This window comes from Leptinotarsa decemlineata, unplaced genomic scaffold (assembly GCF_025532065.1).
Source record: "Leptinotarsa decemlineata unplaced genomic scaffold, Ldec_3_MD MMD2_tig00026328_RagTag_RagTag, whole genome shotgun sequence".
Classification (NCBI taxonomy): domain Eukaryota; kingdom Metazoa; phylum Arthropoda; class Insecta; order Coleoptera; family Chrysomelidae; genus Leptinotarsa; species Leptinotarsa decemlineata.
The window spans coordinates 7151888-7167383 of record NW_027412688.1 but is presented as its reverse complement, the minus strand read 5'-3'; the positions used below and the strand labels follow the sequence as shown (position 1 = coordinate 7167383).

Genomic DNA, 15496 nt, shown 5'->3' with positions numbered 1-15496 from the left:
ACATTCCTGTAGTGTGTTTTCAATAGGCCACGTTCAGAGTTAAGAATTAGTCTACTTCATTTCCTGAAGATGCCAACTTAGTTGGTGAAACTTGCATACAGTCCATGCTATTTGTGTCTAGAGGATAAAAAGTCACCTTTCATAAAAATAGGAATTAATTAAATTGGTTTTGTCATATATACCTCTCCGAAATAATTATCATTATTCCGATTCCCACTCTGGAATATGTGTTTGTAGAGTTGTTCCCTGGCTTTGTCTGCAGGTGGCGCAGTGAAACTCCCATTGAATCAACTGCAGAAAGAGTTCATGATTAGCTCGAATTATATTTGTTTGGTCGTGATACTCAGACGGTTCACACCGTTCTGAAGAGACCATGCCCGGTACTGATGATGGGGCAAGTACCCCGAAACCGGTCTATCGGTTGGAGGTATCGACCAAATGAAATTAATTTCTGCTTTTTATAGTGGGAAATAACTTGTGACGAATCTTCCAAATCGAAGACGTTGCTCAGGTGCCTGGTGATTTCACTTCAGCTTTCTGCGTGGCATTAGCTGGGTTAGTTGTTGTTTTTCCATCAGGTATCTGCCACACGTACCTATAAAGTCGCAGGTCTACTTTTGGAAGATGAAGGTTTTTCAAACTCAATCTTTTGGAATGCTCGAAAATCAATAGATTTAAGAATTCTGAAAATTTAATGAATGACCAAATTGATTTGACTCCTTCCCCTCTGTTGAATCTGTCTAATGATATGGAAATTGTTAATTAGATTACTTTCAGCAATTACATTTCATGATATATGTTTAAAAAATTGAGTTATCGGCACAAAGTATACCCCTCGTAGATCCTCGCCGAATAAATGTTTTGAATATATTTCAAAGTTTGGGTAATACATGTCATTCACACCAATTGAACCATAACTCTTTGTTTCATTAGTTCCTTTGTACGACCGACTTCAAAACACAATCATATCTCTGAGAAAATAAACAATGCGAAATTTCTCGATCGGTATTGGGGATATCGTCCGCCAGTATCAGCTGTAGTTCTTTGCTATCGTTCGATGAATATGGTGATCCTTATCGCATTCTTTATCTTGATGTTATCTCTGGAGTTTTCTCAGGGAACCTCTCTTGACTGCGACAACTGCGTTAGAAAATGTTGCCCTCGCGGGTTCGTGTTTACGAAAAATAAAAACTGTCGCCCGGAAAAGGCTGCCTTTGATTTGAAGACGAACTTTTCGTTCGACTTGATTTTCGGATACGGCTGTGATGATGGGAAAGTTTTGGCTTCGCCGTTTTCTCGAAGAGAATTCGAGATTTCTTCGAATGGGGACTTGAGAGTCTTTTTGGCTAAGAATGTCAGCGTGACCAGGAGGTTTTTCGAGTATTGTGTGGACAATATCGAAGGTGCATCTGATGTGAATGCCTTCCTTTGCGTTCAGTTAGACACTTCTGGGGTTAGTGAAAGTTCTTGTGTAGGTGAGTGGTTTGCAAAAAATTCGAAGAGATGCCCAATGTTTTTACTGTATTCAAGTAACCTTTCACTGTGAGATTCTGCTAAATGGTTTACAAAACCGCGACACATATTTCATTACTCATACAATAGCTTTTTCAGAGTGTTTCATACTAAAACTCAATTTTACATAGTGCTTCATATGCCTTCTCTTATTTTTCTAATGTTACACGATATCAGAGTCGGACAAAATTTTCGTAAAAACTGGATATTTTCAACTCAATTCCATGTATTTAGGTGTTTGAAAACTAAAAAAATAAGTGAAAAAATTTTTTGTGGTGAACGGTGTTATTGAAAAAAAAAGGTAATGATATAGAAAATGTACTGAAAACTAAAAAATATTTCGGAAGGTCATCACACCACTCTCCTCAGCGGAATATATCAGATGAAAAAGTAATTAAACCGTTAGGTGTAGCGTAACCTGAGTAAATATGTAAATACTACGCTCAACGATTTTTTTTTCTATCTGATCAATACCGAAGATTGCTGAGGAGAGTGTTGGGATAGCTGCTATCTAGTTTTTAGTACATCATCTACATTATTATTATTATTTTTCTTTAATAAAACCATTCAACATAAAAAAAATTTACTCACTTCATTTTCAAGTTTTTAATTTTTTATGTTGTTACTCTATTCTCATTCTGTTCAGTTCATTTAGTGCCTCAGTATTACAAGGTAATAAGTAATCCGCCATATTGTTGCTGCGGCCATCTTGATACTATTCTAATAGTCAAGCTCTGTCATTTGATACTCATATTGAGATAGTTGTGAAAAAATATATGATCCTCACCTTTTCCATCTTATATATGTCTATATAAATATATAAGTACCATTATGATCATTCCCATATGGATTTCAACTTAAGAGCCACCGGTAGACAGCTCTTTCAGCCTATTGGGCATCGTCAGTATCGGGCAGGCGGTCCTCGATTGAAGACAAAATGTGAATAACGCAGAAAAGTACTCAATAAAAATAACTGCGTATACGCAAGCGAGACATAATGACACCCAAGTCAACTTGCCAAGTTTTTATGTCAGTGTTGGTGGTTTGACCAATCAACTGACAACTGCGGTAGCAGAAATTTGGGAAGCTAACCTAAAATGCCATCGGAAAACGAATCCACATGTTTCTAGAAATAATATAAAATCGAGAAAGGTTAATGCAGTTAAGCTGCAGGAAAATATTTCCATGAAAATCAGAAAATAAATAGATAAGTACCATTTTGATCTTTCCCATATTGATTTCAACTTAAGAGCCACCGGTAGACAGCTGTTTCAGCCTACTGGGCATCGTCAGTACCGGGCAGACGGTCCTCGATTGAAGACAAAATGTGAATAACCAAAAAAAGTATTTAATAAAAATAACTGCGTAAACGCAAGCGAGACATAAGTGGAACCACCTATTGGTGTGACACCCAAGTCAACTTGTCAAGTTTTTATGTCAGTATTGATTTTCATGGTGATATTTTCCTGCAGCTTGACTGCATTAACCTTTCTCGATTTTGAATCATTTCTAGAAACATGTGGATTCGTTTTCCGATGGCATTTCAGGTTAGCTTCCCAAATTTCTGCTACCACAGTTGTCGGTTGATTGGTCGAACCACCAACACTGGCATGAAGCTTGACAAGTTGACTTGGGTGTCACACCAATAGGTGGTTACACTTATGTCACGCTTGCATTTACGCAGTTATTTTTATCAAGTATTTTTCTTGGTTATTCACATTCTGTCTTCAATCGAGGACCGGCCCGGTATTGACGACCCTATGTTAGCAAGACCGTTGTATATCTGATCCACCTCTGCTATCAGGGCCTTAATTTCCTTGTGAAGGTGAGTCAAATGTGTAATTTGGGAAGTAGGTCCCATGTGGAACATTTTTGGGACACGCTCTCCAATGGATGCAGGACACTAACCGCACCAACTTGTCAGGAGAAGCTCTCCTGATTCTTTCAGGTAACCTGTAGCCATCCTGGCCAGAAAGTATGCTCTGGCATACTGGAAAGATTTTAGTTGATTGGTCAATACTGAAGTTGTCGATTGTCCAAGTTGCAATATCCCTGCAGCAACCCTCTGATATGAGGGCATCTAACGACACGCAAGATCAAGCCTTACAGGATTTTTTGCCTCTGATTTGGATGAATCATTATTTTGGCATAATAATTCATTAACCTGCTCATGAAAATTTGTTTCCGCTCTTGATGTCGATTCTGCCTATGCTGCTCAAGATTTGGGTACCAATCAGATTCATAACATATTCTTCTTTTGGTGAGGCGATAAGTCGCTTCGTGATTCTACCAAGTAGCCTCCTAGGCTTCCTAATAGGTTCAAGAGTTGGAAATTTGGGAATCTATCTTTGTTGATACCATGTTTCAAGAAGGGGTACTTTGGTCGACGTCCATCGCTCCTATATAGCCTAATGATCGAATTCTTTGGTTACTTCATGCTCCTTAAAGGGTCCCAGGAGTAGCTGGTAGAAACAGGTCCATTTCGGCATCGCTCCACATTACCGTGACATAATTACTTACAGCTGTCCTGAAAGGATAAACACACCTTAAGATGAGGCGTCATTTAGTAAAACTTTTTCCTCTCTAGGTGACACCTCACCCAGCAAAGTTGTGGATTGTCGTCAAGTATTTGATTTGTTGTCTTTCCCACAAGTAAAAGTCCGAAGGGCTCAGGATGTGGAGTTTACTCTAGATCATTAAGCCAGAAGATTAAGTGGGAAGTGGGAAAAATACCAGCGTGGTTCAAACAGAACTGGCTGGTATCTCAATTGCCACAAAAGAAATAACCAGGAAAGGAATTTCTGGCAAAAACGCAACAGTCTTCACTGATAGCAGATAAGCCCTATTAGCCTTGAACACAAGTACCACGAAAAGTTAGCCAAAGCCTCGGTAGATAATAACACTATCCTGAGGTGGGTTAAAGGGCACGACAGGAGTAAAGGTAATCATATTGCCGACTCTTCAGCCAAGGAAGCGGTTGGACTAAGAATTTTAGGACCCAGTGACACCTTCGGACAAATGCGGAACTAGCCGTACGTTACACTCATGCTCAATTCCTAAAAAGATGGGATGGAATCAAAGGATGCAGTCTTGTCAGGATCACCCTGGGCGACCCTGGGAATCTGGCGCCGAAGAAATATCTGGCGATGACCAGGATAACCTACGCTTAACAGGATGTGTGAACAGGAAGATGAAACTGTTCAGGCATCCCTAATGCGAGTGTCCGGAGTTATCGTTAGTAAGAGAGTGTGTGTTGGGCGAATCTTGGTCTACACCTGCCGATATAAAGGAGATGTCTCCTAGTGACCTGTCTACCTTCCTGGAAAAGGCAAGATGGACGATAACCTAGAAGTACAACTCCTCGGGAAGATGTGGCCATGTGGGTCACATGTGGCCTAAGTGCTGTGGGCGTACACTTACCCTCCCTACTCTATAGATACAGAACATGTATAGATCATCGATGTACAATAGAAAATGTATTTGAACCAAAATTCCTGTGGAACACCAGCGTTGACGGTAAAGGCATTCGAAAGATAATCGTCGATAGCTACTTATAGGAAACGTTCTGTGAGAAAACTGAAGAGCCACTAACATAAATGATATGAAAGCCATAATATTACAGTTCAAGTGATCAACATCTATGTTGAACACGGTCAAAATCTTTGGATATATGAAGCATAACAGTTGTAGACTCTCTGTGTTTCTGGATTGCACTGCTTCATTGGTGGGTGATAAATATAAGAAAGTAGACGTCATATCGATTATCGCTCCTAGAGAATGAGTTTATTCACAGCTTTCTTGATATCACTACTAGTGAAACAACTGGTGTGAGGTTATTCGGAAAATTTGTTTAGCTCTTTGTGTATATTAGTTCTGCTCGAGCAATCTTGCAACAAGAAGGAAAAGCCCTTCTCCGTGAAACAAGTTGAACGGCCTACAAAATACCCGAAGCAAGTTTCTTGGTGTGATTTTTAAGCAGGAAATTTTTGGGAATCATGAGTTTTGTTGATTTTGGTGTGTTTCAGTTTTCATCTGGTAATACACTGTTGAAAAATAAGACAGTTTTATAGTTTTAATTTTTTTTCAATCTACAAATGTAAAAGATTCCACAATTTTCGTTGGACGCTGAGTCTTTTGAAATTTCATCTGCCTATATTTTACACTTCCACCTATTCTACCTCTTTTGTTAACTCTTGATATTTCATCAATCAAATCGGGAGTTAAATAAATTAAAACAGTTGTGGGGCGTTGTAGGATTTTTGTTGGTGTATGGCTTCAATTTGGAAATAGACAATATGAACTAACAAAAAACGAACGTATCAGACTCTCCACTGAAAATTTTTGAAGTGAACGATTCTGAATGGTTGTTTTTTGTTCGATTGATGACCGATTTATTTTGAGGAAATTCATATTAAATATAGGAAATAAAAAATAACTTTTGACCCATTTCTTCAGAGTATTTCGTTTGTCACGACCGGTTTCGCTTCATTAAACCATTCTAAAGTGAACTGTCGCAGTTCGACAAATATATCCTGTAATATACAATAATATAGTCGATGTCATTAAGGTAGGTTGATTAAACCTGTACCTAAAATAACAAAATTGTTACCTGTATCCTCAATACAGTTTGTAATACCAATGCAATTTGTTGGGAGGATTGGAAATGAATAAAAACTCCAATATCAAAACCATCAATGACCAACTAGAATTATGCAGCTCTCCCCTTTTAAACTTGTGAATTTTAACAACTAGTTTAAGATCCATTGGTATTTGAAGATATCAACAAGAAGTGTTTTCGGATCAATACTCAATGATTTTAATATGTTAAGGAAGTTAAATAATTATTGTTGTGCTATCTCAGATAAGGTATTGATGATTCATTCTTGTTATTTCAGGTACATGTTTGATTAACCTACCTAAATGACATCGGTTAGGTTAAGTTAGATCCAAAGTGAGTAGTTTTATTCGACCTCCCACCGCAACCCGCAAGGGTTTATTATGGCTCACACCTATTCAAACTCGTCCAAATGAACCCAGCTTCTCAACGAAGCCGATTAAATGGTATGGTGAGTGGTCTTTCAGGTCAGATGGTAAGAGTACGGCTCTGCCAAAACCTGATTCGGTCCCCAGCGGGGCAGGCATAACGTATGTGCTCTGCTGCTTTATCATTTTCCAAACAGAGGCGACTGTCTTCCGACAGTCCGAGCCTCTGTATATGATGATTCAAATGACAGTGACCTGTAAGAAGGTCTGTTAGACATCGTAGTTCATCCCTATTGTAGTCCAACAACTGTTTGGTGTCAAGCTTCGAAAGGTGAATGAACGACTTGGAGTGAGCCAATCCTGGAAGATTCTGCCAGACGTCCATAAATATTCTTGCTATCCAGGTGTTCAATATTTGTTTAGCGAAACCTAAAGCGATGCGAATGACAGGTTCTGGTGGGATGAAGCTGCTTTCAGCACCCTCCTTTGCCAGAAGGGTGCTGAAAGCAGCCTCATTGCCTTCCAGGCCACTGTGGCCAGGAATCCAGACCAGAGACAATTTGTCCGGGAATATTTTTATTGATTTGTGTATGAGGTTGGATTCTTCCAATATTTCCGCACACAATAAAATAGCGTAAATTTCCGCTTGAAATACAGTTGCATAGGTTCCTAGGCAGGTTGATATCTCTGTCCTGGGTCTGCGAACGAAAACACCTGCATCGGAACCGGCAGGTGTTTTTGATCCATCTGCTATCTGCTCTTGATATAAAAAACGCTTGAACAAACACCGCGACATGTGTTTCGCTATACAATATCTTTTTCAAGCATAAAAGGAGAGTTACTTTTGAATTACAACCATTTTATACCCTAACCTAGTACCTAATCGTCTACCTAAATAATGAATCTACCTGAAAAGGTCAGGTGTGAATTCATTAACACTGTCAATGAATTTTTTGAAAGTATACCTGTAAATATACCTAACTATTTCACCTATAAACGAACAGATTCAATAATGGCGAATTATTCAATTCAGTTTTTGAATTTGTAAATTTCCTTACTTTCCAACAGGTAGTTTTAAACCTTTCTTCTCGAAATGGAGGGGTTTGTATTCATGGTTGAACTCATGTCCCTCTGAGATTGAATGACTGGCATATGTGGAATTTATTTTTCCATTCCGAAAAATATATTTGTGTTCCTTTATGCGGGTTCTGAATGTTCTTCCAGTTTGACCTATATAAAACATCGGACATCATCCACACGATAATTTATACACTCCTGATTTTTCTGAAACTGAACTTTTATCTTTGTTATTCTTAATGTTCATGCCTAAGTTGTTGTTGGTTTTGAAAGCAGTATTTACACCGTTGCTGTGCAGAAAATCTTAAATATTTGTAGTAGGTTGGCCTGAGTAGGTTAAGGTTCTATAATTTATATCCTCTTCTCTTCGAATTGGGTAAACTTCTTTCAAAGCTTGACTGTATAACTTTTTTGATAATAAAGAATGTATCAGACCGCTATCGTAATCATTTTTGACGGCTATTTGCTTTATTATATTCAGTTCTTTATTGAAATTCGCCTCTGACAAGGGCACATTCATTAGTCTGTGGATCATACTGTTGAAAGCTGCTACCTTATGCTGATATGGGTGAGTGGACGAATTATGAATGATAATATCTGTATGTGCCAGTTTACGATAAATTGAAAAATCATGTTTGTTGTTAACTTTTGTTATTGTCAAGTCCAAAAAATGTATAGACTCGTCCTGTCCCATCTCCATTGTGAATGTGATAGAATGGTGGAGAGAATTGATGAACTTCAAAAATTTTGTCAACTGTCTGTTCGTTCCTGTGAAACATACCAGGATATTATCCACATATCTATACCGATACACGAAACTTCGTACCAGTGGGTTACTGTGTATTCTTCTCTCCAAATCGTCCATGAAAATCTCTGCCAGAATAGGACTAAGTGGATTTCCCATTATGAGACCTTTGCAGGATGAGTAAAAAGTTTCATTGAATTGAAAGTAATTTTGTCACAAACACATCGTGATACATTTTTTATTACCAAAAAAGTTATACAGTCAAGCTTTGAAAGAAGTATACCCAATTCGAAGAGAAGAGAAAAAAGTTATAGAACCTTAACCTACTTAGGCCAACCCACTACAAATATTTCAGATTTTCTGCACAGCAAAGGTGTAAATACTGCTTTCAAAACCAACAAGAACTTAGGCATGCACATTAACAATAACAAAGATAAAAGTTCAGTTTCAGAAAAATCAGGAGTGTATAAATTATCGTATGGATCATGTCCGATGTTTTATATAGGTGAAACTGGAAGAACATTCAAAGCCCGCATAAAGGAACACAACTATAGTTTTCAGAATGGAAAAATAAATTCCACATATGCCAGTCATTTAATCTCAGAGGGACATGAGTTCAACCATGAATACAAACCCCTCCATTTAAAGAAGAAAGGTTTGACTGTCAAACTGAATTGAATAATTCGCCATTATTGAATCTGTTCCTTTGTAGGTGAAAATAGTTAGGTATATTTACATGCATACTTTCGGAAAGTTTATTGACAGTGTTAATTAATTCACACCTAACCTTTTCAGATAGGTTAATTATTTAGGTAGACGATTAGGTACTAGGTTAAAGTATAAAATGGTTGTATTTCAAAGTTAACTCTCAGTTTATGCTTGAAGAAGCGAAACACGTGTTGCTGTTTTTGTAAAACCCTTTTATAGTAAAAATCATACACTAAAATATATTGATTAGTTTTTTTAATATGGATTTTCATCAAGTATCGGCCAGTTCTATTCAAATACATGATAATAGTTTAATAAACCGAAATCGGTCGTTATAAATGAAAATTTCCGTAGAAATTAGACAAAAGTTATTTTTTATATTCTATATTTGACTCTGAATGGTATTGGTAATTCCGAATATTGTGAAACAAGGTATCGAAACTCTCGTCACTTATGAATCATCTCAGTAAATTTCTCAATGACTATTGATTCTTAGAAAATCATTGAGTCGATTCGGTTTGTTTGATATAAAAAAACTGTGTGTTCGATAACAATATCGATAGAGTTATGAACAGAAATTTATCTCTTTTCCAGGTGAAACTAAATATTACACCTCTCTCATAAATTGTTTCTGTTATTTTAGGAATTGTTTGTTTTGTTAATTACTCAATTGACGGTATTGTTTACAGACATCCATCTACGGTTTGACGTGATCTAATTAGTATAATTAATCGTTTGATGATACTCCCACAAATATTGAGTGTAATATTCAAATTCCGTTGTTAATAAGGTCAGAGAATAGTCACGTTTTGATGAACATTAGGTATAGAAATTTGCAAAATATTGGTGAATCAAAATAGTTCTGAACAATTATGTTTAGAATGATGTGATCATAGAGATTACATATAATAATAATAATAATAATAATATTGTTTATTATGCATAAAAATACATTTATACATAAAAGGAAAAGGGTTAGCCAAAGGCTATCTTCCACCCCTCCCAAAAATTATACAGTGAGTATAAGAAAATAATTATAAACATACTTATTTACTATCATAACAATGATAGACAAGAGAAAAAAATAATACATCATTCAGTTGCTAATAACTCTTAATATTCTTAACATAATTTTGGTCAATTTAACAATTTCATTGCACTACCATACATTGAATTTTAATTTTTTTAAATTAGCACTGAGCAGTAAGCATCTGTGATTTCATTTCTTTCTTAAATTGATTAATATTATGATTTGAAAGGGGTGAAATTTCATTCAGATAAGAAGGGGCTATATAAGAAAAACATCTTTGAAATTTGGAAGTACGGTGCCTATAGTCCGTTCATAATTTGTCGATAGCACAAAATGAGGGCCCAAGTCATAAAACGGTCGTAAAACTCGTAAAATCATAGGCGGAGGTTCCTGAGGTGTTTATTCATTAAATATAAAGCTTCAGTTCATATTCGAAACTTGCCTTGAAAGGGTGAAGTTGTTACGAACGAAAATAATTTTTGGTTTAATACATTTTTTAATCGCATTTAATTTACGGCTCGTTGGTGTTTCGGCGTCTACGGCAGTAATTAACATTTCTAATATTTATTTTGCGAATTTTGTGCAGTGCGTGAGTAACTTTTTTTCATATTCCTACAAACATATACGTACCTTTCGTTCCTGCTTGTTTTGTTTGATTGCTTGCGATGGCTTCGTCATCATCATCAACATCATCAAGTTTTACACCGGTACTGTTGCGTACAGTCAGTAAGTCTGTCTATTCACCAAGAGAGAAGACTATTGTTTTGAACGTTCACGATGCTCTGGTTTCTCAGAATCCCACAAACACTGGTCAGAACATAATCAAGAGTTGTGCCAACATGACGGGCGTAGGGGAGTCAACAATATATAGGTTCCCATCAGAAAGAAAAAAAAAGGTATAGCTAACCCAAATACAAACGAATACTTAAAGAGGGGGAGAAAACCTATTGAAATTGATGAATTTGCCAAAAATGGTATTCGAAGGAAAATTCACGAATTTTTTTTACAAAAAAGAAATACCCAACTTAAACAAAATTTTACAAGAAGTTAGAGACGACCCGGATTTGCCTCATGTCGGACGAACCAAATTGTGGCAAGTTTTAAAAGAATTAAATTTCCGGTGGGAGAAATCAGACCGAAAATCACTTTTGATTGACCGGGAAGAGATAATATGTTGGAGAAGAAAGTATCTAAGATCTATACGGAAATTTCGGGCTGAAGGAAGGCCAAGTTACTATCAGGACGAAACGTGGGTAAACGCAGGTCATACTCTCACAAAAATTTGGACAGATAAAAATATATCAAGCTCCAGGCAAGCCTTTATGGAAGCTTGGTCTACTGGTATTTCCCCACCCTCTGGTAAAGGCAGTAGATTAATAGTTTCTCACATTGGCAGTGAAAAAGGATTTGCTAAGCATGGTTTGTTGGAATTTGAATCCAAAAGCACAAAAGACTATCACGAGGAGATGACAGCTGATGTTTTCGAAGAGTATTTTGAGCAGATGATTGAACATATACCACCAAACTCAATTATAGTATTAGATAATGCACCTTATCATTCACGACTAGTTGAAAGACTTCCAACAACTGCGTGGAGGAAACAGGATATCATTGACTGGCTGCGGAATAAGTCCCTGCCTTACGAAGATGGAATGGTTAAAGCAGAACTTTTAAAAATTGCCCGGCAACACAAATCTAAGTTCAAGAAATACGTAGTTGACAAAATGGCGGAAAGACGAAACATCACAGTCCTTAGACTTCCACCCTACCACTGCGAATTAAATCCAATTGAACTCATTTGGGCACAAATGAAAAGCTATGTGGCTAGAAAAAATACGTCATATAAAATACAAGCTGTACGTGAATTGTTATATGAGTCTTTACAACATATTACAGAACAAAATTGGCGAGATGCAATAGAAGAAGAACAAAAAATGTGGGATCTTGACAATATAATTGATGCGACTGTAGAGATACAACCGCTAATTATTAACCTGCAAGACGACTCGGATTCCGAAGATGATCCTGTTTATTTTGAATTTGAATAGTTTTGTAAGTAATCGTAGTTTATATCATTAAAAAATAGGTATTAATTAAATAAATGTATCTTTTACAAATTGCAAGTAACTTATTATTTTTGAATAAAATAAAGAAATTTTTTTAAAATAAAAATACAGTTTACAGTACCTACAGTTTAAGAATATTAATATATTTATTTATTAAAAGTAACTAATGTTTTAATCATATACTCTACGACACTGGTCACTCATTTCCACTCAAAATACCTACATAATCGGATTAAAAGTTTTATAGCTGTATTGTATTTCTTCAGATACAAGGTGGGTTAGTCGAAAACATCTTAAACTGCCAGTTTTAGTTTGGTTTTTGTTATTATATCATATTAGCTGTCCTCTCTGTATTTCAGTTCTCTAATGAGGGTCAAACTTGCAGTGAGCTATCAACAAATTATGAACGGACTATAGGTGTTTTAGTTCGAAGCAACCTAAACAAAAACATACGTTGTAACTTCTGTTTGTTATATTGCAGCAAAAAATTTAATACACCGAACAACGAACAACAATACTCGATATGGGGGTAAGAGTTTTAACCTGAGTTTCATTTCTTCTGATAACTGATACTTGAACTTATATAGCGATTTGAGTTTGAAGAATGATTCTTTGAAAATGTTTGTCACATGTTCATGGAAATACAAAGAGCTATCTATGGTTACGCCAAGATTTTTAGCTCTGTCTACCCAGTCAATGTTTGCGTCATCGAGAGTGAGTCTAAAGTTACACGAGTTTCTACTATTCGTCTTTGAAACCCTATGCATAAGGCCAAAGTTTTATTTGGATCGATTTTCAGTCCATGATTCTCCGAGTATAGGAATAATAGTTTTTTAAGTGAAGTGAATCTAAAAAATTTTATAACTTATCTTCATTTATTTTATTTATTTATTTATTTATTTGTATTTATTACCCATACAGTCCATTAAAAACTAATTACATGGATAAACTGTTGGCAAATACACTACAATGATAGCTATTAAATAAAGATCTAGATTACTACTGATACCAGACTTGTAGGCAGTCGTCCATAACTGCACTGAGTGGATTCGTCGAATATTTGTTTAGTTTGACAAATGGAAATTCAATATTTGTTGTAAAATTGTTTTACGAAAAACTGATAGAGGTAAGGTCCAATCTAAATCTATAAGTAGATTGACATTGTTTGCTAATTTAATCATAGCTAAAAGAGGTGCTCTCGATGATGTACATATTGCAGAGATATTAAACATTGGTGGGGAACGTATACACCGTGGAGGTACATTAAATGGAAGCATATTGAGAATTTCTGGGGAATTTGTTAAATTGTTTATTAATTGATACAGGAATATCATTGATGTTAAAGTTCGTCTCTGGTCTAAGGATAGTATCTTGAATTCCGATCTTAATTGATATGTCCTGATGGTATTATAATTAGGCCACACGTGATACCTTTTAAAATACAAATATCTCAACAGTTTGTTTTGTACTCTTTCCAAATTATTTAGATATGTTTGATATTCTCCGGACCAAATAATTGAGGCAAATTCTAGATTAGGCCTGACCAGGGAATAATATAATAATTTAATAGTGTTAATATTGGCAAAATTCGATGTTTGTTTGATAACAAAACCTAAAATACGATTAGCGGACTTAATCATGTTATTAATGTGAGTGGAAAAGTTGAATTGTGAATTGTAGGTAACACCAAGATCCTTTATTTCAGTTTTTCTCTCTAGGATCTCTCCCTTCATTTCATATTCAAACAGAATTGACTCTTTAATACGGGTGTTTGAGAGTACAGAACATTTTTTTAAATTGAAATATAATTTATTTCTTAGACTCCAATCCATGGTTTTATCAATATCTCTCTGCAGACCTATACAGTTGTTCTCATCAGTTGTCTAATATGGATAGGTGAGGTTAAGACGTATTTCTACTATTCCTAAAAAAGGATTATGTAGAAATGTACTTACTCTAACTCATCTATTTATTTGCGAATTATCAAAATATATATTCAGTGACATAGGCTATTTTAAATCGACCAAAAATCTGCATATAATGTTTATCTGGTTCATAATTATTAGACGCTTTATATTAGCTTTACCTGTATGTATGTTTGTTTGTAACTCTCATTTTCGTTTCATATCGGGATCTGCATTTGACAGAATTATCAACATTATTGCTTGATCTATTCGCGGGCAAGTGGCGCTGTACATAACCTCCTTGATATACTTATCGACATTATTGCTTGATCTATTCGCGGGCAGATGGCGCTGAACGTAACCTCCTTGATATAATTCGAACTCACTTCACGTTTATTTCTTCATGCGCGCCTGCTGCCTTATTTGTAACCCTCCTTTGCGCGCCTGCTGCCTTGGGCTTGGTAGCTGATTTTCAGACTCCCTCTCCGGAATCGGAAAATATCAATCGTTATTTTTCTAAACAATATACGGCGGATTGATCGCAAAGTTTAGATAAAATAAATATAGTTTAAAAAGTCTAAAAACACGCTTTTATAGCATACGAAACTAAAAAAAAAAAATATTGTTTAAAAAAAACTTAAAAATACGCTTTTAAAGAACATCGAACTAGAAAGTTGAAAATAATTTTAAAAAAAAGCTCAAAACAATAACGAACGAAAAATACTAGTATTATTCTGAAAAAAGCATGGGCGCTTTGAGCCATATTTTTTCTATATCAAGCGCCGGTCGCTTTTTTCACAATAATACTAGTATTTCTCGTTCGTTATCGTTTTGAGCTTATTTAAAAAAACTTTAAAACTTTTTTTTAAGTTTTTTGAACTATATTTATTTTTTTCATACTGAATAACAGTGAACATTTCACCATAAATCGTTTGGAAAAGCTTGAATATCATTTAAGTATTCAAGGGGGAACCTGGAGGTTTCGCTTGTGGATTAATCCAGTCCGTTCAGATAGCCATGTTGAACAAAAACCTGAGTTCATTTTTTGGATGGGAATTAATTGCTGAATACTCCTCTCTATTCCGAAAAATTTTCAACTTTCTGTATACCCCTTGTAACTGTCAATATATAAGCGAAAATGGATTCTTTGAATTATCGTACACAAAATATAGATACAAAAATAGACTGGGTGTTGATTTATACATGCGTGTTAAGTGCGACTGAGCATGACATTGAAGCTCTCATTGAAGGAAAACAACATGTTTGCAGTATGATGAGAACTAATTAACGTTTCATCTATATAAATTTGTTTTTTGTTCCGTTTCCAATCCAACCTTCTTGAAGAAATTGCTTTTATTTTTAGTTGATCTCATAATAGAGATCAGTAAAAGTACCTATTGATAGTGTTACTCCCAGCTTGCTGAGGACACAAATATTCAAGTGGTACTTGAGGACAAAAAAGTACTAAGGT

At 35.7% G+C, this 15496-nt stretch overlaps 1 protein-coding gene across 7 annotated transcripts in view; it reads left to right on the top strand.

Moving 5' to 3' along the window:
* The window catches only part of LOC111507772 (G-protein coupled receptor Mth2), a 131651-nt gene that overhangs the window by 41733 nt on the left and 74422 nt on the right, over positions 1 to 15496 (top strand). The window contains exon 1 of one of the 7 annotated variants that reach the window (XM_074182703.1): positions 1079 to 1475. The exons of the other annotated variants lie outside the window; for them this stretch is intronic. Coding sequence (XP_074038804.1) covers positions 1094 to 1475 — 382 coding nt within the window. The 5' untranslated portion in view covers positions 1079 to 1093. Of the gene's footprint in view, positions 1 to 1078; positions 1476 to 15496 lie in introns of those variants that run through there. 7 annotated transcript variants of the gene reach the window in all.